The 26,829-nt window shown below is 43.2% G+C and overlaps 1 protein-coding gene and 1 long non-coding RNA gene across 5 annotated transcripts in view; one reads left to right on the top strand and one right to left on the bottom strand.

Moving 5' to 3' along the window:
- The window catches only part of EPHA3 (EPH receptor A3), a 213,776-nt gene that overhangs the window by 6,046 nt on the left and 180,901 nt on the right, over positions 1 to 26,829 (top strand). For all 4 annotated transcript variants that reach the window (XM_083611511.1, XM_083611513.1, XM_083611510.1 and 1 more), the window contains exon 2: positions 17,253 to 17,317. In XM_083611511.1, the coding sequence (XP_083467637.1) occupies positions 17,253 to 17,317 (65 nt within the window). The remainder of the gene's footprint in view (positions 1 to 17,252; positions 17,318 to 26,829) is intronic.
- The window catches only part of LOC310761668, a 406,062-nt gene that overhangs the window by 299,652 nt on the left and 79,581 nt on the right, over positions 1 to 26,829 (bottom strand). The window lies entirely within an intron of this gene.

Below are 26,829 nucleotides of genomic sequence, written 5' to 3'. Positions count from 1 at the left end.
AACTTTTCTTCATGGAAAATTGCATAACCATTCTTGTTTGGTGTAATCGGCCTTGGATGAAAGGTTTAGCAGTTCAGATACAGGTGTTTCTCCTTCATTTTTCTGTCAGCAGTCTGGACTCGATCACCAGCGAGGGTCACTGCAGAGCTGTTAGCAAATGTAAGAGGCAAGGCAGGCAAAGTTTCAAAAAAGTTCAGACTCCTGTTCGCCAGCTAGGCACTCCTTAGGTTCCGCAGCCTGATGGTGTATTTATATAACAGCCCGTCCTTTGATTTTGTTTAGCTTTTTGCTGTTTATAATGAGGATCTGAGATGAGCCGAAAGTGTATCAGAGTGGGGGGAGAGAGGGGGAGAGAGGGAGAGAGTTGAACAAGTAGGTAACAAAATCATTTTAATAGAAAGTTCTAAAATTCCCAAGTACTTGGTCCATTCAATTAAAAAACTCTAAAACATGGTACAATGCTGTATATATTTAGTCCACAGTATGTCCTGGTGTAATTAATGGGGTTTACTCCCAGGAAAACTATAATAATAATATAATAATACATTTTATTTGCAGTCTTGCTTCCCCTTTTCTGTCATTTGAGAATTTAGACCACACTATTTCACTAAAACTTTATACTCTGGTGTAGTTGCATTCACAGTAATGCTGATCTAGAGTTGATTTACCAACTGAAGTAACAGGACTGACTTTTTAAAGCACAGTCCTAGCCATGTCTACTTGGAAGTAAGTGCTATTGAATTCAGTGGAGTTTATTTCTGGGTAAAGTAGGGTTAGGATTGTAGATTTTGTAAATGTGTTAAAATTAGGGTGTTAGTGTACAAGAGGCATTATTATTATTATTATTATTATTATTATTATTATTATTATTATTTTCTGAGGCACATGCCCTGATCCTAAGCATCTTTTTAGCTCCAAGTATCATTGTTATATCATACCTTTTATAAGTGCAGACTTATTTTCATGAGATGTTTTCATAGATTGCTTATAGCTGAAATTTATAATTGCCAGCTTCTGTGATCAAAATGTGCTTGAAACCGAGATCAGGACATTACAGGGTAGAAAATGCTCCACTGAAAAGGAGACCTAAACTATTTCCTTTGTTATACTTAAGTAGAAACTTTATAAGGGTAGTGCACTAGAGGGGTGGGACGAATAATGATTCTGTTACATGAATGTGCTAGAATATGTACGTTATTCAATGGAGATTACATTTATTTATTTGGATTATGTAATAAGTTTTAAACCGGAAACAATTCGGTTAGCATTAATTTATTTCTGTTGATTTGGAATGGGAGAGATTTTAGCACATGCTTAACTGTCCCACTTAAATCAGGGTTGCTTTAAAACTGCCTTACTTTGGCCGGATGAACTCCCCATTATGTTTCCCAAATATTATGTTGTAAAGATGTGAATAGAGTAAAATGAAAAAGACCATAAATATGAATTTATGAGTAGATTTTAATGTGGGCCTGGTTTAATTAAAGACTGATAGCCCTGAAATCCTATTGACTGAAATCCGCAAGCATTTAGGAGTTCTTGTATTTCAGCTTGCTTGTGAAATTGGCCAGTTGTGGATTGGGTGGTTAAAAGAAATTAAGATATAGAAATAAAGATAATCGTGCTTGAAAGGAATCATTGAGAGAGTGACAAAAGAAGAAAGGCCTAGCCTGCCAGGGCCTTGCTTAGGATTAATGAAAGCACACCAAATTAATTGTTTAACATGGGGAGACATTATTCAGGCTACTGCACTATAAGGGGAAACTTTTAGGCAACTTTTCTCTCTTTTTTTGTAAACTACTGTATATCCTGCTGTTATGGGCAGAGTGAGGAAGAAAATCCCATTAATCTGGTGGAAAAAAATATTGGGGAAAAGAATAAAAGCACACCACACAAACAGCGATGGAGATATACAAGCAGCTCAACTGTGAAATAAAGGGGTTTTACAGAATAAGGTTCTGTTCGGTTAGCTCATGTGATATTCTAAGTAATTTATTGGTTTAGATTTTAAAAATCAAGTTTCTTATAACTAATTTTTTGGGGGGGAGGTGGGTTCTGTTTTAAGATATGAACGTGTATAATTAAAAAAAATGTTATTCAATTAGCTTTAGTGAAAGTGAGGTAATCCCCCCCCCCCCCGTAGTTGGTTAAGGTTTGTGTGTGTGTGTGTGTGTGTGTGTGTGTGTGCGTGCGTGTGCCTGCACTTCCCGTAATATTCTAAGGAACCAAAAATGCTAAGAGTCCAACAATTATTATTTTTTTGAAAGTCTTAATGGCCTTTGTACTTTTCAGTCTTTGCAATTGTAGGCTTTGCAGCTGTGAGCCATGACACACAGAGGTAAAAAGAGTTTTGCCACCCCATCTAAGTAATAATATTTATTTAATATTGCAGCTTTGACATCTCTGCAATTTAAATAGTTTCATAGAAACATTTTTGGTAATTGAAGCCAGGATCTTACCCTGTGCTCGTAGTTCCCCAGTAAAACAGTTAAAGGGATTTTTGGGTAACTGAACTGAAGTGTTAGATGAAATAATATTTTGGGGACATTGTGGAAAAGATAAATATGTGGAGTTACGATCTCCACAGCAGCTTTTATTTTTTTTGTCTTTCTTTCATACTATCTTCAAGTTGACAACTCCATGTACATCTCCACTTCCTCTCTCTTGAGTTTTTCTTTCAGCTTAGTTTTCTCAGGCCTTACTCCTCAGTATATTTTTGGTTTGAGCTGAGCCACAACAGGGTTTTGCATAAATGTTTTCTATCGTTAAAAAAAACAAAATATTCAACCATGGTTGATTTTGTGCTTCCTGATTTTATACTAAATTCACTGCAATCTTCTTCATACGCTGTCTTGCCACTTTTATTTCACAAGCATTTTGTTTTTAAAAAATATTTTGCATTTATAGATCTTTGTAATCCTCCTCTGTTCCAAGCATATTAAAAAGTAAAATATTCCTTTTTAATTTGAGACCTTTTTTCCCCCCACATAGTGAAACTTAAAAACTTTCTGCCCTTTAGTTTATTAGTATTTTAAAGATTTAGCTACCATTGCAGCTTTTGCCTCTATCCTTTTTAAAAAAAGAACAACAAACAAACCATCCCATCTACATATTAATGTATGGAATCTGTGGTGGAATTATTGTTTTCGAGAGCATTGTTTAGGCGACATTTGTTTTTATTTTTGTTTGTTCTTACGATGTATCTATACTTGGTTATGAAATGAACAGACCCACTGGAACCAATGGCTAGCTTGTGTCCCATTGATTTCCATGGGTCTACTCTAAACAGGAGTAAGGCCTGAGCCAACTGCCTATGTACGTGCTTTACCCTTTAGCCTTTGTGTGGCTTGCTCTGGCGGGCTATTGTGTATTCACCCAAATGATAATGTTTCCCACTCTCGTTTGCATGGAAATCAGCAGTGTGGATTGCGGCATCCTCCTTGGTCCCACGCCAGCCTCTGTCCACTGGGCGCCTACGCTGAAACATTCCACAGGTGATAGGATTGGATGTGCTGAACAACGTGTCCAGCCAGAACCACCTGCAAGTGTTTCATGAGCTGCATGGGTGAAGGACTCAGTCAGGAAACAACCACCTTGGGACACCAGAGTTTCCTTTAGGGTGTGATTGACTTAGGGAGGAAATGAAATAGGGCAGAGAACACCTGCTCACCATTGGAGGGAAATCAACAAATTTGCTGTGGGATCTATTGCTCACATACTGTTTTTGGATTCTCAGGGAGTGGAGGAGGCATGTTCTGAAGTATGATGAATCCGTCTTGGGACAACAAGGGGCTGGAGGCGATGGATGACTTGCAGAGCCGTGGCGAACTGGGCGGGGAAGTCTGCGATAGCCAACATTAATGTTTATCTTATCGTACTTGGTCTGTTTCACATGAGGAGACTGACAGAGAATGTGTATAAAATTTTGCTTGGAAAGGCAGAAAATTAAACTGGGGCAAATCAGTTTCTTTTCTTTTTTTAAAAAAAATGCGAACAGCAAAGCACACATGTTCTGAATTAATTACCTCCATAAATTCAGTCCAACAATAAAATAGCTTCTTGGTGACATCAGCAAGTTGGAAAATAAAACCGGATCTAGGATTAGCATCCTGTTTTTCTCAATATGACATTTAATGGAGATTTCTGATTCTATCAACATATTGCTTCCTCTCCCTGTGTTCACACTGAAATATTTAGCCACTTGTCCTTTTAATTAGTTATGCATGAATTAATGCTTTGGGGCCAAGCAGAAATGTTCTTTTTATTTGTTCATCTTCTAATCTAGTTTTGAGTTAAATGTTGGACCAGGCCTAAAATTGGTAGCTTGTGGTCTTGAGCTAGGATAACTTTTCATAGTTATATGTGATTGGCATAAAATAATATTAAAAGCTTGATATTATGCACCATCTGTATTGTCTCCAGAGTAGAATCCTCTGGGTACTATGGGTCTACTCCCAAGTAAGTGGTTTGCAAAGACCAGTGCAAGGCTTTGTGCAGTCTTTAACGTGTCAGGCAAGTTAAACTTGCGTTAAAAACTTTCAGTCTGCTGCAATACGTCATCTGTTGTTACTGGATATTATGAGTCACTTCTGTGTCATTTGATTGTTAGACCATAAGCAGTTTCTAAAGTGATTGGATTTTTTTTTTTTTAAAAAAGAGGGTGTTTGGAACTGATGTCATTGAAACAATTTCTAGAGGAGTATTCGCGTTTGTCTGCTGTAGCAACACAGTCTTGTGGCACCTTAAAAGAAGTAACAGATTTATTATGGGTTAAGCTTTTCTGGACCAGAGTCCACTCCATTGGATGAAGAAAGCTTCCTATGGACATCTGGATATTTAAGACTGCCATGTTCAGCAATGGAGCTTTAAGAAGACTTGCCATCCCCCAACTTCTTAGGCTTCCGTTCTCTCCTTCCATTGCTTTGGCATTATTAAGTTTCCATTTCTGGGATAGGGAACCCCTAGGCCTCCAGATGTTTTTAGACTCCTGCTTCTATGAGCCCAGCTAGTATGGCCAGTGATCAGGAATGATGGGAGTTTTAGTCCAACAACATCCAGAAGGCCATGGATTCCATATCCGTGACCTATTCCATCAGCCTGTGGAAGCCCTAAGTCAGAGGTTTTCAACCTTTTTGGGTCCACGGCTCCCTTGACCAACTACATTCTTTCCACAGCACCCCAGTGGGGCTTAGGAGCCCAGTTATGTCAACTCTTACCTACAGAGACAGCAGCCCCTCACTGATTTTTGAACACTCTCTCTTGCGGAGTGTTCCCTCAGCCTCCTCTCCTCTCCCCTCTCCTTGAGAGTCCTCCAGGCAGCCACTGAGCCTGGTCTCTGAGCTGGCCCCCCACTTGGAAACCACTGCTGTAAGCTATGACCACTTGGCCCCCAAATGGTTACTTTATAAGTGGTCCACATTGGATATGCTCAGTGTTCAGAACTTGAGATCAGTATCTTGCAGAAAGAATGCTTGAATGTGTAACAGTGATCAGAGAACTCCTTGTGGATGTAGTCCCATTCCAAGAATTCTGGGGTTCACTTCTTATATACTGAAAAGGATTTGCATGGAGGAGGACTCTGCCCTGTGAACTTTAGGATCGGATGCAAATTGCAGTCATGTTTCCGGTGAAGCTGCCTTCCTCAGGATGGTAATGCTGGTATTTAAATACCCCTAGAGAGAAGGGAATCGGAACTGGCAGAAAACAGGAGAGCATCTTGTTCTGCTATTTGAATTGCTAGCCTATACTCAACAGGACAGAGTAGTTCTGCAATGAAGTCAGACACAATCAAGTACAAAAGTAAAAAGTTAGAAACTATTAATGTTTCTTTCAGGAGCTATTGAGTGTCCCAGACTGCAACCCTATACTCGGTTTCCTAGAAGTAAGTCCCAATGAATTCAGTGGGGCTTACTTCTGAGTAATTATGTAGAATGCCTCTGTTAACTACTTTTGAAGTCAGGGTAGCTAAAATCATTCATTTGGAAGGTTTGTTGCTTCAGATACACGTCTATGATGTTAACTGGGTATTTAAAGAAGAATAATCAATTTGTGATGTCTGACTGAATAGCCTTTAAATTTACATATACCGTATATGTATACATGATACACATTTTATAAGTCAGAAAGTTGTTAAATTTTAAGCCACATTGTACCCTACAAGTCTTTTCCAACCTTACACCAGATCGGTAAATAAATAACTTCAAACACTAACTCATGCAAACATTTAAACTGAGTCTTTTCTTACAAGGGAAAAAAAATGATGTGTTTATTTTGAAAGTAAGTAGTTAACATTGACATGTTTCTTTTCACAGCAGATAAGCTGTGATTACATCTGAATTTGGAAATCCTGCCATTTTGCTGCTCATGTGTGTAAACCATTTGTGGGAGCAGTTATTTTATTATTTTTCTTTAGCTGCTGACGTATCTGATCATGAGAGACACAAGAAGGGAGTGCAGGCCCTTTGTGATGTATCTATTACTGGGCTGTACCATTATAGTTGAAATGCTTTTCAGTGCTCTTCTAAATAAAACTCTGCAAGCTATGTACAAAATGCGGGGGGGGGGGGGGAGGAGTGTGATTTTGACTGATTTTTTTTTAAAAAAATATGCCTAATTTCTACCCAGAGTAGATAGACCCTTTGAAATTAATTTACCATGTACACTGGTTTTGCTAGGTTTACACTGCATATGCCTATCACTGGACACACCTCTTGAGTGTTTTATAAAGAATTTAATTCCCCACCTGAAATCATACAGTACATGTGAGGTAACATGAAGTGGGGCTTTTAAAAAACAATTCCAGTCATCAATGAAATCCATCTTAATTCAGAAGCTTCATAAGTCATATATTTTGTGATGAGAATTCATGTTGGCACTGGTAGAGGATTTGACAAAGTATTTTTTTAAAAAAATATTCATTTAGCTTTGGCAATTTGGCATGACTGTTATTGTTATTAAAACGTATTGATACCAACACAGAACCTTTGAGATTGGATATGTCTGTATAGATACAAAAATACATTTCCCCAAAAGAAAGCAGTAACATTGGGTTCTGGTGTGTAAAGTTGCCTTTAGATGCCTCACTTCTGCTACGTAGGCTGGTTGAAAAAATGCAACTATCTCCTTTACTGAAGTCTCTGGCATGAAATGCATTCCCGCTTGACTTTCTTTGGGGTTGAGGCTGGCCTTGGGATTGAACCGTGGCTAGGCAAATGTTCACCCCCCCCCCTCCGTTAATTAAAGTGTTTGAAAGCAGTGCCGGATTTCTGGATTTCAGGTTTGCCAAGAAATTATCCTGACTTTGATGAAGCAGAGCCATGAAAATATTTTCTCATAAATGGGAGAAGAGGGGGAAAGAGTTGTGGGAGAGCAGGTGAAGTGTTGAAATAAAGGCAACAGGTGTGGTGGGGAAATTTCACTGAAACTCTTCATTCTTTCTGCAGTTAGTGTTCCAGCGGATTCTGCTGTTCCAGCAGCTGGTGCCTTATATCTTAGCGAGGAAGGAGATTGCTCCTATCTAGCTGTTTGGAAATAAGATTGTGCAGTTTGGTGGAGAAGGAGTCTGTGCTTTGCTGAACTGAGAGCAGCCAGATCCAGCCATGTGGTGTCAAGGCCTAATACACTCATGTAAATTTTAGCAGCAGGAATTTCTTTTTCCTTCACATCTCAATGTAGGCATTCTATGTTCTGTTACTAGCAAATGTGGCTACTTCTCCCCCCCCCCGCCTTTACTTTGCCATGATCACATTTAAAAATAAAATAAAAAATAAGGAGCAGCTCGCTCTTGGAGTGCCTGAATTAAGGAACATCTGTTAACGCTATAGAGACTTAGAAGGAAAAGACACTCATGTTTAATGGGACCAGGGTGTTCCTGAGTAAGAGGTGACTCTTAGGGAAAAGGGACCATCTGGCAACGCTGCTGCGAGGCAATGCAACATTGGTAGTGAAAATGATGACTTGCTTACATTTCTGACATGCTTATCTCATTTTGTGTGAACCACCGTTGTGGCAGGACTTTCTGCTTTGTTGTTGTGCACTCACATTCTCAATGATGTCCGCCCAGTTTTGCAAGGCTATATTAGTGTATGGAGATTTCACTATCCAGGTTCTATTCACCAGTTGCGTCTCCTGAGGAGAAAGGCAATAGGTTCATTGAGTTAAAGCTGTTCCTCCTGCGTGAGAGGACTAGGGAGGGAGGCCTTGGAACTATATCAGCCTCTAAGAGATGCGGGTCAGCTATTTTCATAGGCAATGGCACACTAATGCACTTCAGTAAGTTTGTTTGAACTGTTCTCCTTGTGGATTTAATGTTAGCCTGCAGGATAGTTCATTAAAAGGAACAATAGCTGATATAGGAGGCTGGTAGGCATTTGCTTTCTGGATCAGGGAATGAGGCATAACAAGTGAGTTTCAAAGATGCCCAAAAGGAAAACAAGAAGTATATGGGTTAACCCTTTTGCAAATATGCGTAACTTGTTATGCTAACTGACTGTCATCTTTTCCTCTGCTCAATAGGCAGTTAATAATTAATAGATATTAGAGCTTATGAATAAAATAAAATAGAATCATATAAGTTGAAGGGACCACGAGGGTCATCTAGTCCAACCCCTGCCATGCAGGAATCTTTTGCCCAATGTGGGTCTCCAAAGCTGTAACCCTGAGATTAAGAGTCTCGTGCTCTGCCACAACTGATATTAACAACAAAAACCAACAACAGGGACAGTAAATAAAAATAATAATTGTCACCAAAGTAACAGATCAGAGTGGCATGTCTGAAGCAAAATCAGTTTTGCACAACATGTTGACATTGCATGCAGTGAAAGGCATTTCTGTAAAGCAAAATGTCTCAATTTAATCAGGTCATTGCAATTCCCTGGTGGCAGCTTTGGATTTGAACACAAATTATAGCTGAGTTCATAAGTACTTCTTAACTTTGTTATATAATGAACTTAGACTGTGTTCACACTACATTTACTGTGTACTCGGTGCATCTCCTGTACTGGGTTTTGAATCCATGTTCACATGATGTTATCCAAATTGCATAGGTATCCTGTATTTAAAATTAAATATCATTGTTTGATGTGTTGTTTATCAACCTAGCTTCACACTGATTGGAAGTCCTTAAACCATTCCTAATTCATCTCCAGCCAAAGTGTGAATACCTTTGTGCAGGGTTAAAGACATCCCTGCCCATCAATGTCCCCTGGCAGAAATGAATCTAGCTCTATTGAAGCCATGCTGATGTGAACAACTAGGGGCTGAGAGCTGTGAAATGCACTGAAAAAGCAGCAACTTCACTGTGCTCTAATGTGGTAATGTGAACACTCCCTTATCAGATTACTTGGTTTCTTTTGGGTATGTGTGTGCCCCATCACATTATCTTATGTCCTCCGCAAGAGGCCATTTAAAAGGCTCCTGAATTAAAACTGTTTCCCATTTGCATCCTTACATACCCCAAACAATAAGGAATATGTCACAATATGTCGGGTCCTCCCTTAAAGAGGGCATGTATGGTGGTGAGACCTGGAAAACCGACACCCTTTGTTGTGGGTGGGTACAATTGGTCAGCCACAACACCCAATTGGTAGGTCCCTCAAAGCTGGGTACAATCTGGCCAATGGGACACAGTCCAAATGGTTCGAGCTTCCTCTTTTGGCGCGTGCATTCGGAACACCCGCCCACCTATCCCTACTTTTAGGGCTTTGCACTTGACCTTGCTATGCCGCCGTGTGTTGTCTGTCGTTGGGACAGGGGCACAGTAGGAATTTTCCCCACTTGGCTGATTGTCTGTTGCCATTTGAGTTTTGCCTGCCTCGTAGCAAATCGTCACAACTTGTAAGGTTGCAGATAGGCTCTGGTTCAGGTGATGGAGATGGGGCAGCGGTCTCGCCATCCCTTTGTGAAGGGTATTCCGTTAAAGGAATCCAGGGACTCAGTGGTTTGGTCAACCCCAGGGGGACATTTGGGTGGTGGAGTTAGACCGTTCCCGGCTTTCCGCTTATCCAGGTGTTCACCCTTGGCTGACCTATGCTGGAACCCTTGGTCAGCACTACCTGCATGGCAGGGAGCTAGTCGAACCAGAGCCTATGCAACCAGTCACTTTCTGTAATCAATAAAGTTGTGTCTCAATGCCTGGGTTTCCATAGGGTTGCTTCCTTATATTCAGAGAGGCTACGTAGCTCTCATTGCAAATTAGTTTCATTCCAGGCTATGAAGGAAGTAAACAGTTTTATTGTGGCATTGTTGTCTGACTTATGCATTTTCAGTGAAATCAAATAGGATTCATCCCTCCCTCCACCCCGCTCATTCAAGGCAAGTAGGCGAGAAGCATCTCAGTGCCATCAAAGTACTTCATGTTCCCAGAATCTGTTTAATATAGTCTGGGGCCCATGACAACAGGCCGTTTCACATTCTGCTGTCAGTGAATTAAGAGCCATCAAAATTTTACACGGTGAGGAACATGTCATTTTCTGCACCCTCTGACATTTGAATTACCGGTTCTAATTTCAATAGCAAGGCAGTGGATCTGTGGTCTTCTTAAAATATGGGATGTCCGTATTAATCCAGGATGTTGGGAAGGCAGCCTGAACTGAAATATGCCCTGCAATGTGGTTAGTTGGGAAGGAAACAAAGCTGGGGACATGGAGCAGGATGGTTGAACTCAGCAGAAATCCTTTGGCCATGTGTTGATGGATTATGGTCCATGCTGCGTTGCTCATAATGAATAAATTACATGAAAATCTGTTTTGTTCTGTGCTAAATGGTGTAGCCCAGAGACTGCAGTCTACTGTCGGCTTGCAAAAGGTGGCAGTTCAGTGCTGCAGAAAACTAGCTGTACCTGCATGATGAAATGTGTGGTGTGGAACTGTTTGTGAGAATTTCTGTGGCACCATCATTCAGGATAATGGCTTATGTCTATTTTATATATATATATGGCTAGTGCGGCTGGTTCTTGGTGGGTGGCTAGGAATGATGGAGGAGAGACATGTCTTCAGAATCCAAATCTGTCTCTTTGTGGGTGTATTTTTTCTTTTTTAAAAAACACGCAGTGTCGGTGCAGCTGGGACTAGCAGAATCTCCAGCTCTCTTATATGTATTTTAGTAGCGAGTCACCTTTAATGGACCAATCGCTTAGCTTGGGTTGCATACATTCAGCAACTGCATGAGAGAAACTGGGTGCAAGCTGGGCCATGCGGTCTACAAATGTATATCAGCTTGTGAGTAGTCTCCACATTGTCCCACCCCAAAACCAAAGCTTGGCTGGGTTTCTGCTTCAAAGTGCCTTCTGGGCTTCCCAGATTTGCATGACATGTTTCAATTATGGGTGTCTTCATTTTATTTTATATTTTTTGCCTTGGATTGCAAAACTCACTTTTTCCCTTTTGTTAGCATTTCTTCATAAACTATTTTGCTTCCAAATTAGCAGCTAGCTGCTTAACGAAAGAAACCCAACAAGCGTTGCACCTCCCTCTGCATTTTGTAGAAAGTGCTTGAAAATTAAAAGTAATTCATCTTAGTGATCATCTTGTGTGTTTGTTTGTTTTGCTCACTAAAAAGAATTCTAAATAGTGTTGTTGTTGTGTTGCACAGTTTAAAAGATGATCATTAGAAGGAATTTGCTTAAAACAAGAATGAACTCCATGGTTTTACTTTTACTCATTTAGATTTCTCTCTCCTCCTGTTCTGCTCCAGTTAGAGTGTCTTTTTAAAAAGAATCCTGTTTGAAAAGGAAATCCTATTTTATTAAAAAGTGAGCTGTTGAAATCTACATCTTGAAATACATTTTAACTGCAGTATGACCATTTATCAAAAAAGTTGAGTTAAAGAGTTTTCTTCATTTAAATCATAAAGGAAGAGAATGGGAGAAAATACTTGTTTTCAGAGATTAAATATTTCAGAATTACACAATAAGGCTGCAATACTGTACCCATTTACTTAGAGCAAACTGTGGCTTCCAAATTGACAAACATAGGATTGCACTGAAGATCATGTAATTATTTTATTCATGTTTTACTTCTTCCTGAACCTAGGGTCTACAAAGTCATACTCACAAAGTCCCACAAAAGACAATCATGTATATCACCAGAATCATCTGTAGAACCTATATATGCTCTGGCAATGAAGCAGCGAGGGGCAGAAACATCAGCTTCAGAGAGGGGGAGATTGTCATTCTGAAATCAACACAAGGAAGGGTTAAACACCCTATTCCTATGCCCTGTTTGTTTGTGTGTGTTGTGTTGTGGTTTTTGTTTTGTGCAAAATCCATAAAGCATTTTCACATGTTGCCTTGTGTTCTCTTGCTTGCTTCTTGGAAGTGCACTGCACAAACATTTCAGTGGGTTATTTTTGTTTTTATATACACTGAATATGCATTTTTGTACACATTACTCGGCTGGAGAACTATAAAATTTGGAGAAGTCTGAACTTCGAAGGATGGCTTTGTTTTGGTTTTCTTGCTGTTTTTCAAAAGTGTGGATTAGATAGGTTCATCTTTAAATACAAACTGAATCAAATTCCTCTCCCATCCCTAAATCCAATTCCCATAGTCCTTGACTACTGGTTATGCTAGGTGGAGTTGGTGGTACTCCGCATTGACTAGCCCTGGGCTAGCCTCTTTTTACATTCTGTTACTGCAGTTCTACAAAGCTCTCTGAAGTTATTCCCAGTTCACTCAAGGTAACACCCAGTGTAGTGGGAAAAGAGATTTGCTCATGCGATGGAACACCCCTTTCTTTTCCTTTTCCCTATAGCCTCTGTGCACCCCAGAATTTACTCTGGAGGGTTGGGGAACAGATGTTGGATGCACCCCGAGGCTATAGGGAGAGGAAAGGAAGTGGAAGTCAGGTATTCAAGTAGAAATCTGTTGTGCCATTGGGTGAGAATCATTGGATGTCAGCCTTAGTAAGTACCACTCAGAAATGGCTGTAGATTTCCAGTCAGCTATCAGTGGCAAAACTCCTTTGCTTACTGGTTAGCAATCCCCAACAGCAGAGCTCTTGTTTATACTGTGCGTTAGACGTAAATGCCATAAATAGCTTAAACAGGTTTTCAGCCATGTGTGCTGTGCTACTATTTCCAGTTCCAAAACGAGACTCATCCTTATAAACATGGAATCAACCTGGACGGAGGTAGCTCATTATGGGTTCTCCTAAATTGTGAAGTTGGCTACTGCAGAGGCCGCAGTAGCCATGCTGGAAGCAGAGCTCTTAGGAAAGAACACGTTAATAATAGGCAACGTTGTTGCTGGTATGGTGCAATGGGCCATAAATAGTGATGGCGTGCTGTGCTGTGGGCAAACCGATTATTTTGTAAAATGGGAAGAAAGCCACGTTATTTTCATTCCTGGGATTTGTAAATCATGCAGCCCAATCCCACGCATGTTTTTATTCACAATTAAGCCCCACTGATTTCCCAGGGACTTGCTCTCATGTAAGTACATGGGGCTGCAGTTTTATTCCTTTGTGTGGGGCTCTCTTGTGAACCTCTTGAGTCCTGTGCTTGAACTTTGGCCGTTACGTTCTGCTGCATTATTCCTGCATCAAGTGAGCCTATCCGTTTTAATTTTTGATCCATTGTTTTCACCCAACAGACAAGTTAAAAAGCACTAACATGGGTTTTCAGTAGAAATGCCACTCGTTAGAAGATTCAACAAAACCTGAATCTAGCAATCCTGCCATCTTCTTGGAAAGTTTTTAAATCACTGTGTTTTATATTTATGCCAGTAGATACAGCTTGCATTTTGCAAGTGTATGGCTGTTGCTGGAGATCTATTTTCAAACTTCTTCAGTATTCATGCTTCTCTTGAAGTTTGCACATCTGATGTTTTAGCCTTCTGTCTGGTGTGGAAATACCTTAACTCTTTGAGGGTGCATTTTGAGCAAGAGATTTAAAACTTTCGCTGTTTCAGATGTTTCTGTTAACTGAGCAATCCTATACCCATTTACCTAGGAATAAGCACCTTTGAACTCAGTGGAACTTCTGAATCGTTATGTATAAAGTTACACTGTCAGTGTTCTACAGGTTTTCAAAGTTCAGTTTTCAGGGACTATTCTAAAAATTGGTGTATGTAATGATCATTTTTTTAAGCTGGCTGGACAAATTTTGAAGGGGAATTTGCTCTATCATTATAGCCCAGTATTGTGAAAACTAATGAAAACATTTATTATTATTATTAGTTATTTATACCACATCTTCTTCCCTGACAGGGATTCAAGGCAGCTTACAGATAAAATAAGAATAGCTAAAAATATGTGGGAGGGGGAGGGACAATAATTAAAAGAACAATTGAACAATAATAGAATCAAAACTGTTTTTATATATGTGTACGTACATAGCATATCCATTAAAAACATACAGATAATTACTGTAATCCAAATAACCAAATTATAATTATGAATTTTATATAATTATTTCCTTGTTAGAGATGTTGAATTTTTGCAGATTCCCATCATGACTTTCTCCATGTAATGAAAACAATCAAAGTTATCAAAATATTTAATTACATGGGTCAATAGCCTTTCTGTAATATGTCATTTGTAATTTCTCCCAACCCAGTATTAATTGCTTATAAAAATGTTTGTTTAGCCAACAAATACTTAAGCTACATCATTTTCTAGTTAATCCATTGTTGTCGTTAAACTTTGTGAGAAGGCGAATAGCCTTTTCCTCGGATCTCTAATGCGATGGATCATGTTGTGACACTGTGTCCATTTATATCCATCATTTGCTCTTATGTGCCTTTGAAGACTCCACTGAGGTTGGGGCAGGGGAAAGGTAATCTAATTGTACTGCTGAGATGCTTGTGTGTTAAGTTTTATGGAAGGTGATAGGAATGGAATGCTCAGATTCCTTGACACAAACGCAAGGCGTAGCTCATGGGAATGTTTTTATGGAGCAAAACATTTCGATTCTGAAATGTTACTGGGGGAGATTAATTAACTGAGCTGCTATTTAATGAATAAGAGAGAAAGAGAGAATTTGGTCCTTTTGCTCAAGTCATCTTTTTATTGTATTTTTTCCCCCAGTAGTGAAAAACCTTTCCCACCTCCTAAGAATATCAAAGCTAACTATAGAATAATTTAAATACACACTCTCTTTTAAAAGGCACACGACTCTGATCAGGTCAACGCAGCTTCCTCCTAAACATAGCAGGTATAAGTGGGCAGTAAAAGTTCTCTTCCTTTTCTTTTGAGAAAACAAACACAGTTTATTTATTTATTTATTTAAAGGGTTTCTAACCCTTGAAACCTACCTTGACAGTCTTTGAAAGCGTTCCCCCACACACACACATCAGAAGGTCTCAACTGAAAACTGACCGTCATACAAATCAGAATATATTTAACATTTTCACCTTCTTTTAGTTTAGGGCTTTAGCATCTTCCAGTTATGTTGCATTTGTTCGTTGTGTTTTTAAAAACTGAAAGAAAGATAAAGAAATAAAATATTAATTTTCAAAACTCTGTAGCATTAAAGGAAATCCCATTTTTAATTTGACATTCATTAACTGGTAGTTTAGGATAGAACTTTTTTTAAACTAACAATTCAACTGCTGTAGAAGGAGATATGTCTTTCAGATTATACTCGCTGTGCCAAAAGAAAAATATATATACCCAGGAAACCCCCAAATCTTGGCACCAAGTCTTGAATATTAGATGAGAATCTTAAAGCCTTGTGTTACAAGATGCAGTATTCTTATTTATATATTAAGAATTCTTTTTTATTTGTGCCAATCTGGAAACTATCATAATAATCTGCCCCCTGCTACTGTAATATTGATGCAGTTAACGCTACTTTCTGTTGAAAAATGAACAGGCACTTTATGGAATCATGTGATCATTCAACAGCAATCAGATCAATATGTTTATTGTGAGAAAGAGCAGACACATTGCGGGGGGCAGGGTTGGGGGGCACTGTCAAAAGGTAGATTTTACTGGATCTGTTTTCAACATCAATTTCAGAGTTTCAAAATGTACTTAATTGAATTTGCAATTTACATTTCAAACATGCATCAAAATGCCAGATCTGGTCTTTGCTGCTGGTAGATTAGAAGCCTGTTTAAAAAGCTCGAGGTTATCTGGGAAGAGAAAAGTCATGTTTAAAAACGATGCTTGAAGTTTTAGTTTTAAAACAATTCATATATCGCCTAGCAGTTCAAGGAAAGTGTAATAAATTGGCTAGAAAAGGCAAAGCCCAGAATCAGATCTAATTACTATACAAATCACTTTACATTTGCAAAATGTCAGCTTCCTTTTAAACTACAATCTGAATATTGTTGCACCTTTCACTTCTGTGTTTTTAATTTTGTGCTCGCTGAGTCAAGTTTCAGACATTTGACATGGAGAGAGAAAAAAGAAATCTGGAGGGTATAAAGGTGTTAATAACTGTTTTATTTTAGACTCCTGCTATCATTAATGTGGAGATGGATTCATTGCTTTGTTTTGTTTATTGCATTAACTTTTGCTTCAAAAGCTCTGCTTTTTCGGTATCTCTGAAAGTTTTAACCCAAGCAAACCAGTTCCTTTGTGAGAGGGAGCTACTTGGGGACCAGGAGTGGAGGAACGTATTTTGCTTCAAGATGTGCTTTGCTTCCAGCTCCCATAAGTGTTTGCTAGCATACACAAATGATTGGAATGATGGAAGTTATAGTCCAGCAACATCTGGAGGACCACAGATTCTCCAGCCTTGTTGCAGAATGATCAGTTTGCTTGAAGGACTGCCTTACGCCATCCAGTGCTATTTTTCTAGAAAAAGAGGTGCTGGAACTCACCATGAACGCCTCCTTTGTTCTCTTATAATGGCCATGGCGCCCACCTGAGAGGTGCCAGAACTGAGTTCAGGAGAGTTCTGACTGAAAAAAGCCCTGCATATGCCCACTCAATTACCTCACTTTGTGGAACAGACACTTTTACAATTGCCTCATACTGTTCTGCACTTTCAAGGAACTGATCCTTCAATGTCGCAGCACCTAGACTTTGGAACTCCTTTCCAACCGATGGCAGGCAGGCACCTTCACCGTTCTGATTCTGGTACCAGCTAAAATTTGACATGAATGTTAATATATGCTTTTATTTTATAAATTCTGCTGGTTTTATTTTGGGGGGAAACAGGCTAACTTGTAACATTTGATTTTATTGGCCATTTTAATGTGTATTTTACATCAACTTTTCAGAGGTTTGAATGATTAATTCTGATTTTTTTTAAATCGAGCAGAGGTAAACAAACTCATTCTTCCTCATTTTGTCTTCCTTTTGCAGTTAATCTGCTGGATTCGAAAGCAATTCAAGGAGAGCTGGGCTGGATCTCGTATCCATCACATGGGGTGAGTTGATGAGTGCAATGGAGCTGCTTAACCATTTTATTTGTCATCAGAGAACACCAGACCAGAGAGAAGACTCACAAGCTGTAGTTTGTGCTATTTAGCTTCTGCTTAAAAATGCAATCCACTTCTTAAGACAGAGGTGGGGGGGCCTGTTCAGGTCCAGGGTTACATTTCCTCATGGGGGACCTTCTGGGGGTTGTACACCACAGGCAAAAATGGGTGACTCAATGGATGTGACTGTTACCTTTGTACACGAGGCCACATTCTAGCCAGACAAAACTCAGAGGTTTCTACTCACACATCTTTCAATCCAGGCAAGTAAGAGACCTCACAGTTCAAGGACACAATCCAGTCAGGCAAAAGCCCATGAGGAGCAGAGACTATGAAGAGTCTGACTTGGGGTCTGGTTATTGCCTAGGGCAGGGGTAGTCAACCTTTTTATACCTAGTGCCCACTAATGCATCTTCCTTGATGGTAACATTTCCTTACCGCCCACCGTGCTCAATGGAAGGAGGATTCAGCTTGTGCCGTAGGACCCCCCTACCGCCCACCTAGAATCCTGAAATGGCCACTAGTGGGCGGTAGGGACCAGGTTCACAACCCCTGGTCTAGGGAGAGCCTGGAAAGCCAGATTGCAAGATCTAGATAGACAAATTTGGCACCTGGGCTTGAGCTTCACCAGCCTGTCTTAAAACATGAACATTTAGGTATATATACATGTGTACACACACACACACACACAGAGAGAGAGAGAGAGTTTGCATTTAAAATATGCACAATGCACCTTTCTGCACTATCAACACTTTACATAAATGGTTACTGTAGCTTTTGTTTGGCAATTGTCTACAGGATATGTATTTAAAAACCAACCAACCGCTGTATACTTCCACATTTGATACTGAAATTACTGTGGGAAGTTTATAGGGTTTTCATGGGGTGGGGGACATTGGAAGCAGGCTATGATCCATGAGTTGGAAAAGTGGAGATCACAGGACCCATCAAGGACCATGGTCTTCCTCTGATGTTCACACGTTCAAAGTATGTGGGAAGCTATTCTATACGCCTGGATAGCTCAGTTGGTTAGAACATGGTTAGAGTGTGCCATAGTTGCATATTCAATCCCAGTATGGGACAGCTGCATATTCCTGCATTGCAGGGGGTTGTACTAGATGATTCTCAGGGTCCCGTCCAACTCTACAATTCTTTCATTCTTCGATGCTATGTGTACTGTTGCTCTATGAACATACCATTCTTCCACCTGTTGAGGGTCACTGAATGGGCAAGTGGCCTTCCTTGCGTGGAAAGTCTCTGTCCATAGAAAGGCTGTATGGGATTTAGCTCAGTGGTAAAGCTATGCGTACAGGGGGTCTCTAATTCAATGCCTGATGTCTCCAGATGGGGCTGGGAGACAACCCTGTCGTACAACCTGTAGAGTGGCTGCCAGTCAGTGTAAGCAGTACTGAGCTATATAGTACTATGGGCTGATTTGGTAGAAGGCAGATTCCTGTGTGCATTCATTTATTTAATCTGATACATTTATATGCTGCTGAATCATTAGCATTTCTAAGTGGTGTATGTAAAAACAGGCCATGCAGAAAATGAAACAATAAAGCGATGAGCCATAAAACTGAATGCTGCCTTAAAGTGTTTGCTGGAACAAGAGCACCTTAGTCAAGTGCCTGAAGTTCAGCAAAGAGGGTGTGTGTCTAATCTTAGTTGGGATGGGATTCCACAGGCTTGGGCCAGCTACAGGGAATGCATAGCTTTGAGCTGTACGTTGGCATGCATGCAGAATGCCTTCCCACTCGCTTAGAATTGCTGATAAAGTTGCTGGCAGGGCACCATGGGGGCCTACAACTTCCTCTGTGTTTTGCCTGAGTCCCCTTCCTCCAACTGCACACCTCAAAGCAGCAAGAATAGCTTTAAATCCCAATCAAATTGCTGTAGTCTGGAAGGTGTACTATGATGCCCTTACCTGTAAGAAATAGCCACAGATCTATGCCCAGAAATCACCTTGTGAATTGTTGCTGCTAACCATAATCCCATGTAGTAGGGTAGGAGAGCTGGGGGGAAATCACATCTGGCAACCAATGTTCCCCTTTGGTTTCATGGGTAGACGAATCTAAAAAGCCCGGGACACAATTTTTCACGGCCCTCAAGCGGCTATGGTGGTTCATTTACCAGAAGGAATGTATTGAGCGTGCACTCTGGAAGTGTATGCTCAATTGTGACCAAACTAAGCCTCCTGATGTATGTTTTGCTCTAGGAGGCTTAGTTTGGTCAGGATTTGGTCAGAGAGATTTCGTCACTTCCAGAGTTAATGCTAAATGCATTCCTTCTGGTAAATGAGCCACCATAGCCACTAGAGGGCTGTGAAAAATTGTGCCATGGACTTTTTAGACCAGGGGTCAGCAAACTTTTCAGCAGGGGGCCAGTCCACTGTCCCTCAGACTTTGTGGGGGGCCGGACTATATTTTTTGGGGGGAAATCAATGAATTCTGTCAGGGAACTGTCATCTGAGACGAAGGAGGTGAAAGGGCTCATGGAGGGTGAGAGAGACCACTCAGCGGAGGAGGGGACCAGCAGGGGGAGAAGTGGAGTTACAAGGGAAAGTGAGTCGGAGGGAGAGCTCAGAGATACTTCAAGCGGGAACAGTGGAGAGGTTTCAGGACCTCCCGTAGGCACACCCACTCCTCGGCGGAAACTGTCACGCCGAGAGTCCAGAAGACGCGTTTCCGTCAAGGAGCTTTTATGCTGGAAGAAATTCCGTAAACGCCCACTGTCCGATTCAACGAGCGATTGATGGAGCCATGCTTAAGGAGCTCCATCACAGACAGAGGTTTGGGAACTTAGCCAAGCTCTGAGGGATCAGGATTTTACGCACAAGCAGCTCACCATCCCATCACAGCAATCGGACAGTCCCTGAAAGCAGCTTGTGCAGAGAGGCATCATGAGCAACCCAGCTGGAGCCGGAGGAGCAGCAGGAGCTGGAGAAGGTCCAACTCTGGAAGAAAGGTGCAGAGTTTTGGAACTCCAGCTAGCAATGCAAACGGCGAGGCTAGAAGAAAGGAGGGCGCAGGATGCAGAAAAGGCAAAAGGCGCTACACTAGCAAGAAAGATGCCAGGAATGGTGCAGAAGTTTGGGGGGGACCCCAGGAACTACCAAGCCTTTAGGACAGAGATGCAGTATGCTCTTGAACTGCAGTTTAACGACTTTCCCGATGAGGCATCGCGAGTGGCGTTTGTGATTGGCCATCTCGAAGGAGGGGCGAGAGACTGGGTCCGGCCCCTGATGGCAGGGAATAGTGACATGCTGAAGGACGCGAGGAAGTTTTTTCGCGCCATGGATTTGATGTTTTCCAGCGAGATTGAACAGGGACTGGTGCGCAGACAATTGATGGCTTGCAAACAGGGGAGCCGATCGGTTCGTGAGTACTGGACTGAGTTTACAATGTTGATACATAAATTGGGGTGGGACCTATCGGCGGAACCCATTCAAATGCTCTTTGAAGAGGGGCTTTCTTCGGCGGTGAAAGACGAACTTTCCCGGGCGCCCAGGGCGGAGTCTATGGACCAGCTGACCAAATCAGCGTTGACCATTGGAGCGCGCCAGGAGGCAAGAGCCTTGGAGAAGCGGGAGGGGAAAGGAGAGCGTTGGAGGGATTTCCGCATTCCAGAGATTCCAGAACCCAGTTTCCCGCCCGGAGAGCCGATGGAAGTTGGAACAGCGCGCGCGCGCGCAGTTTCAAATCCCAGTGAAGGGAGGAAGAAGGAGGGAAAGAGCGCCAAGAAATGTTACCTCTGCCAGCAGCCAGGTCACTTTGCCAGAGTCTGCCCACAAAGAAAGGAATGGCAAGGGATGGCGGGAGCTGTTGGGGGGAAGGAGGAGGAAGTCCAGGAGCCAGTAAAAGCCAGCGCCTGTCTGCCGCTGTCAGGGCACTGCAGACAGGCCAAGGAGCAGTAAAAGTGCCCACTCCGGAACCTCCAAGACCAGCTCTAATAATAGAGGTGCTGCTAGAGCTGGCAAACGGATACCCACTAAAGACCAAGGCGCTGTTGGACTCAGGCAGCTCCTGTAATTTTATGAGCAAGGAGTTTGCAGCTGAACACCAGATACAGACACTCCCTTTAAGCAACCCCCTGCAGGTCACCACGATCGATGGGAGGGAGCTGTTGGGGGGAGAAGTTAGCCTACAGACCGTCCCAATGGTTATGAGGGTGGCAAGGCACACTGAAAGGATAGCATTCAATGTAGCCACCCTGGGAGGGGCGCCAGTCATTTTGGGAATGAGCTGGCTAGCGTTGCATGACCCGCTAGTGGGCTGGCATCAGAGAGTGGTCTCCTTTGGGTCAGCACATTGCCTGGAACACTGCAAAGAGGGAAAGGTGCCAGAAGGGGCAAAAGCCTCTCTAGCAGGGATGGAAGTGGCGGACAAAGGGAAGGTGCCCAAACAATACGCTGACCTGAGCAAGGTCTTCAGCGAAAGGGAAGCAGATAAACTACCACCGCATAGAGACTTTGACTGCCAAATTAACCTGGTCCCTGGGGCCCAGCTCCCCGTGGGCAAGCTGTACGCCATGTCAGACAGGGAAATGCAGGAGTTGAGGGAGTTTATTGACAAAAACCTGAAGAGAGGTTTCATCAGAGAGTCCAGAGCGGTGGGGGGCAGCCCAGTGTTTTTTGTGGACAAAAAAAACACGGATAAACCGAGATTGATCGTGGACTACCGGCGGCTGAATGCCGTGTCAGAACCAGTGACTTTCCCCATGCCCAGAATTGATGACATTTTGACCAGGGTGAGGAAGGGAAAGATATTCACGAAACTGGACCTGAGAGGAGCGTACAACCTGATACGAATAAAGAAGGGGGATGAATGGAAGACAACGATGTTCACCCCCCCTAGGGGCTTTCGAATATCTCGTTATGCCCTTTGGATTACAAGCAGGCTCCGCCTGTTTTCAATCGTTCATGAACCATGTACTGGGACCTTTGCTCTACAAGAATTGCGTGGCCTTTCTCGATGACGTGCTGATATATTCAGAGAATGAGGAGCAGCATGTAAAGGATGTCAGGGAAGTGCTGAGCCAGCTGCAAGCAAACCAGTTGTGGGTGAAATTGGAGAAGTGTCAGTTCCACGCCAAGGAGGTGGAATTCCTGGGGTACCGCCTATCAGACAAGGGATTAGCCATGGATCCAAGCAAGGTACAGGCGGTGCTGGAATGGAAGACACCAAAAACGAAAAAAGATGTGCAAAGGTTCTTAGGGTTTGGGAACTTTTACCGTAAATTCATCAAGAACTTTGCCCACTTAACGGCTCCCATCACGGACTGTCTGAGCAGCAAGAAGAAATTCGTTTGGACGGCGGAGGCGGAGCACGCTTTTGAGGAATTGAAAAAGGCATTCGCTTCGGAAGAACAGCTCCTGCATGTGGATTTACAAAAACCCATGAGAGTGGAAACTGATGCCTCAGACCGCGCGGTGGGGGCGGTGTTGCTTCAGCCAGGGAGCAATAAGTCGGAATGGAGACCGTGTGCCTTCTTTTCGCGTAAGCTGAACAAATCCGAGAGGAACTACACGGTATATGACCGAGAACTACTCGCCATTCACGAAGCGTTCCGGAGATGGAGACACTTACTAATTGGTGCACAGCATAAGGTACAAGTATGTACGGACCACAAGAATTTGGAGTATTGGAGAACGGCACGAGTGCTCAACCAACGACAAGTGAGATGGGCCCAGGAGTTCTCCAAATTCCATTTTGAAATCTGCTATGTGCCAGGTCCAGAAAACATCAGAGCGGACGCTCTCTCTCGCAAACCTGAATATTTGGAGGGGGAGGGAGCGCCAGAAGAGAGACATATTATCCCAGAGGACCACTGGGTGTGTGGTGTGGCCTGGGTGGGGCAAAGAGAACTGGTAGAGGGAACGGTAAATGATGAGTACGCCCAGGATAAGCTCAGAGGTTTAAGGGGAGAGGGAGAAGACCCCGGAGGTTTTGAAGAAAGAAACGGGGCATTGTATTACAAAGGGGCGCTATATATACCTGAAGGGGAATTGAGGGGGAGAGTACTCAAACAGCTGCACGACAATCCCACAGCGGGGCATTTTGGGCAACACAAGACCATGTGGTTGGTGACCAGGGAGTTTTGGTGGCCCAAGGTGAGGGAGGATGTACGGGAGTATGTGAGAAGGTGTGACCAATGCCAGAGAGCCAAAGGAGAAAGGCGGGCGCCAGCGGGGTATTTAGAACCGTTACCCACACCAGAACGACCGTGGGAGGCGGTGTCGATAGATTTTATGACTGATCTGCCCAAATCCCAGGGGAAAACCGCCATACTAGTCGTAGTAGACCAGTTAACTAAGATGGGTCACTTTGTAGCTTGCTCACATGCAGTCACGGCGGAAGAGACAGCAAAATTGTTTGTAGAACATATTTTTAGGCTGCATGGCGCCCCCTTGAGGCTGGTTTCCGACAGAGGGAAACAGTTCACGTCCAGATTCTGGAGGAAGCTTATGAGCTTGTTGCACGTAGAGGTCAACTTTTCGACTGCCAGGCACCCTGAGACCAATGGGCAGGCGGAGAGGGCAAACGGTATCCTTCAACAATACCTGAGGTGTTATGTCAATGACAGAGAAAACGATTGGGTCGAAAAGTTGGCACTAGCGGAATTTGCTTACAATAATGCAGAGAATGTGTCCACCGGGATGAGCCCCTTTATGGCTAATTATGGGTGCCACCCCAGGGCGTTTCCAGGGGAAGGAGGAGAGAGATGGAGTGTTCCGGCCGCTGAACTTTTTGTAGAAGAAATGGAAGCGATCCATCGTCAACTCCAACACAACTTAGAAAGGGCCAAAGAAGAATATAAGAGGCAGGCAGACAAGAGCAGAAGGGAAGGTGAAACAATTAGGGTGGGGAGTCGGGTCTGGCTATCAACCCAAGGGTTGCCATTCAAGGGTAGTTGCAAGAAATTGAGACCCAAAAGATTGGGACCATTTGAGGTCATCCAACAGGTCAACCCAGTGGCTTTCAGACTCCGGTTACCGAACCACATGAAACTGCACCCAGTATTCCACAGGTCATTACTGTCACCATACAGGGGGGAAGGTGAAGGGGTATCCACACGGGGGCCAGCCATAGAAGAAAGGGAAAGCCGCAACTATGTGGCGGAAATCATCGACTCCAGGTGGAAGGGTAATCAGGTGGAGTATTTGGTCGCGTGGGAAGGGGAACCGGAGTCGGAAAACACCTGGGTGAAGGCAGAGGAGGTCCATGACGAGGTCTTGATCGAAACGTTCCACCAAAGGTTCCCCAGGAAACCTCAACCAGTAGCGAGGTTCCGGAGGGAGTACTTTGGCACCACCGACGATGAGGAGGAACTGGAGGGATTCAGGGAATCGGAGTTGGAAGAGGGTACAGACTCCGAGGAGGAGGAGTACTTGGAAACCGGGAACAGCAAAAGGTGGAGGGAAGTGTTTGAAACTTCGGAAGATGAGGGAGGTTCCTTCAGGGGTTTTGCTCCCTCGCCTCCCGCAGAGGAGGGGAGGGAAGGGGGTGAAGGGGGCCCTAGAGGGGAGGTGGATGTCAGGGAACTGTCATCTGAGACGAAGGAGGTGAAAGGGCTCATGGAGGGTGAGAGAGACCACTCAGCGGAGGAGGGGACCAGCAGGGGGAGAAGTGGAGTTACAAGGGAAAGTGAGTCGGAGGGAGAGCTCAGAGATACTTCAAGCGGGAACAGTGGAGAGGTTTCAGGACCTCCCGTAGGCACACCCACTCCTCGGCGGAAACTGTCACGCCGAGAGTCCAGAAGACGCGTTTCCGTCAAGGAGCTTTTATGCTGGAAGAAATTCCGTAAACGCCCACTGTCCGATTCAACGAGCGATTGATGGAGCCATGCTTAAGGAGCTCCATCACAGACAGAGGTTTGGGAACTTAGCCAAGCTCTGAGGGATCAGGATTTTACGCACAAGCAGCTCACCATCCCATCACAAATTCCTATGCCCCACAAATAACCCAGAGATGCATTTTAAATAAAAGGACACATTCTATTCATGTAAAAACATGCTGATTTCTGGACCGTCCACGGGCCAGATTTAGAAGGCGATTGGGCCGGATCCGGTCCCCGGGCCTTACTTTGCCTACCCATGTTTTAGACTCCTCTACCCATGTACTGGGGACGCGGGTGGCGCTGTGGGTAAAACCTCACGCCTAGGACTTGCCGATCGCATGGTCGGCGGTTCAAATTCCCACGGCAGGGTGCGCTCCCGTTGCTCGGTCCCAGCGCCTGCCCACCTAGCAGTTCGAAAGCACCCCTAAGTGCACGTAGATAAATAGGGACCGCTTACCAGCGGGAAGGTAAACGGCGTTCCGTGTGCTGCGCTGGTGCTGGTTCGCCGGAGCAGCTTCGTCACGCTGGCCACATGACCCGGAAGTGTCTGCGGACAGCGCTGGCTCCTGGCCTCTAGAGTGAGATGAGCGCACAACCCTAGAGTCTGTCAAGACTGGCCCGTACGGGCAGGGGTACCTTTACCTTTTACCTTTTACCCATGTACTATCTGAAACAAAAGGGCCACATTTGTTTGCAATGGTAAAATATATTGGCATTATTTTCAGTTCTCCTACCCCACTAATGGTCTGTCAGTTGTGTTGCAGGGGGCAACAGCCAAAAAACTGAGAAGAAGATAGGAGAGCCGGGAAATAAACTTGACCACCAAAGGTTCTTGGTTCAATTTCTGGTGTCTCCAGTTAAAGGGACCAGGGAGCAAGTGACTAGAAAGACCTCTGCTTGAGGCACTGGAAAGCTCTTTGTGGAGGATAAGCCAGTCAATGAGTACTAGACATGATGGCTATATATTGCCTCCAGGTTCAGAGATGACATGGATCTGAAAACCAGTTGCTGTGGAGCACAGGGGTATCCTGCTTATGGGCTTCTCAAAGTGATCTGGGTGCTTCTCAAAGTGACCTGGGTGCACCCCGTGAAACAGGATGCTGACTTCATATTCTGATTTAGTAGGACTTTTATTATGCCCCCCCTTTTCTAGGTGGGCCATCCGGTACCGATTCGAATCATAGCACAGGCTACACATGACGTTTGTCTATTTCTGCTGCTGCTGCTTTTTTACTTTGTGCAATAGCTGCACAAACGCAGCAGTTCAGCTCCAGTGAAAATTAATAGGTAATAGATTTGGAACATACCAAAGGCAGTTCCCCTCTTTGCAACTCACAATGAATGTGAGGAATGAGCTTGTGACCACAAGTTATGGTGAAGGCCACTGGCTTAGAGATGAGCTTAGAAGAGGATATACAGATTCAGGGACAAGGCATCTGTCAGTGGAACGTCCCTGTTGAAAGTAGCGTATCCGATGTCGGGGACAGATGATGTGGGGACGGGCAGTTGTTTATAAGCATCCTAGAGACATTTGTCTGGCCGCTTGATGGTCTGCTGCAAAGAGGGAAGTTCTTAACGCTAACTAGATTGTAGAACATGCTATTTCCAGAAGGTTAGTTGTCTCT

Source organism: Podarcis filfolensis, assembly GCF_964270895.1.
Source record: "Podarcis filfolensis genome assembly, chromosome: 4".
NCBI lineage: Eukaryota > Metazoa > Chordata > Lepidosauria > Squamata > Lacertidae > Podarcis > Podarcis filfolensis.
Note: the sequence above shows the minus strand (reverse complement) of the source record. Positions and strands in the feature narration are given on the sequence as shown.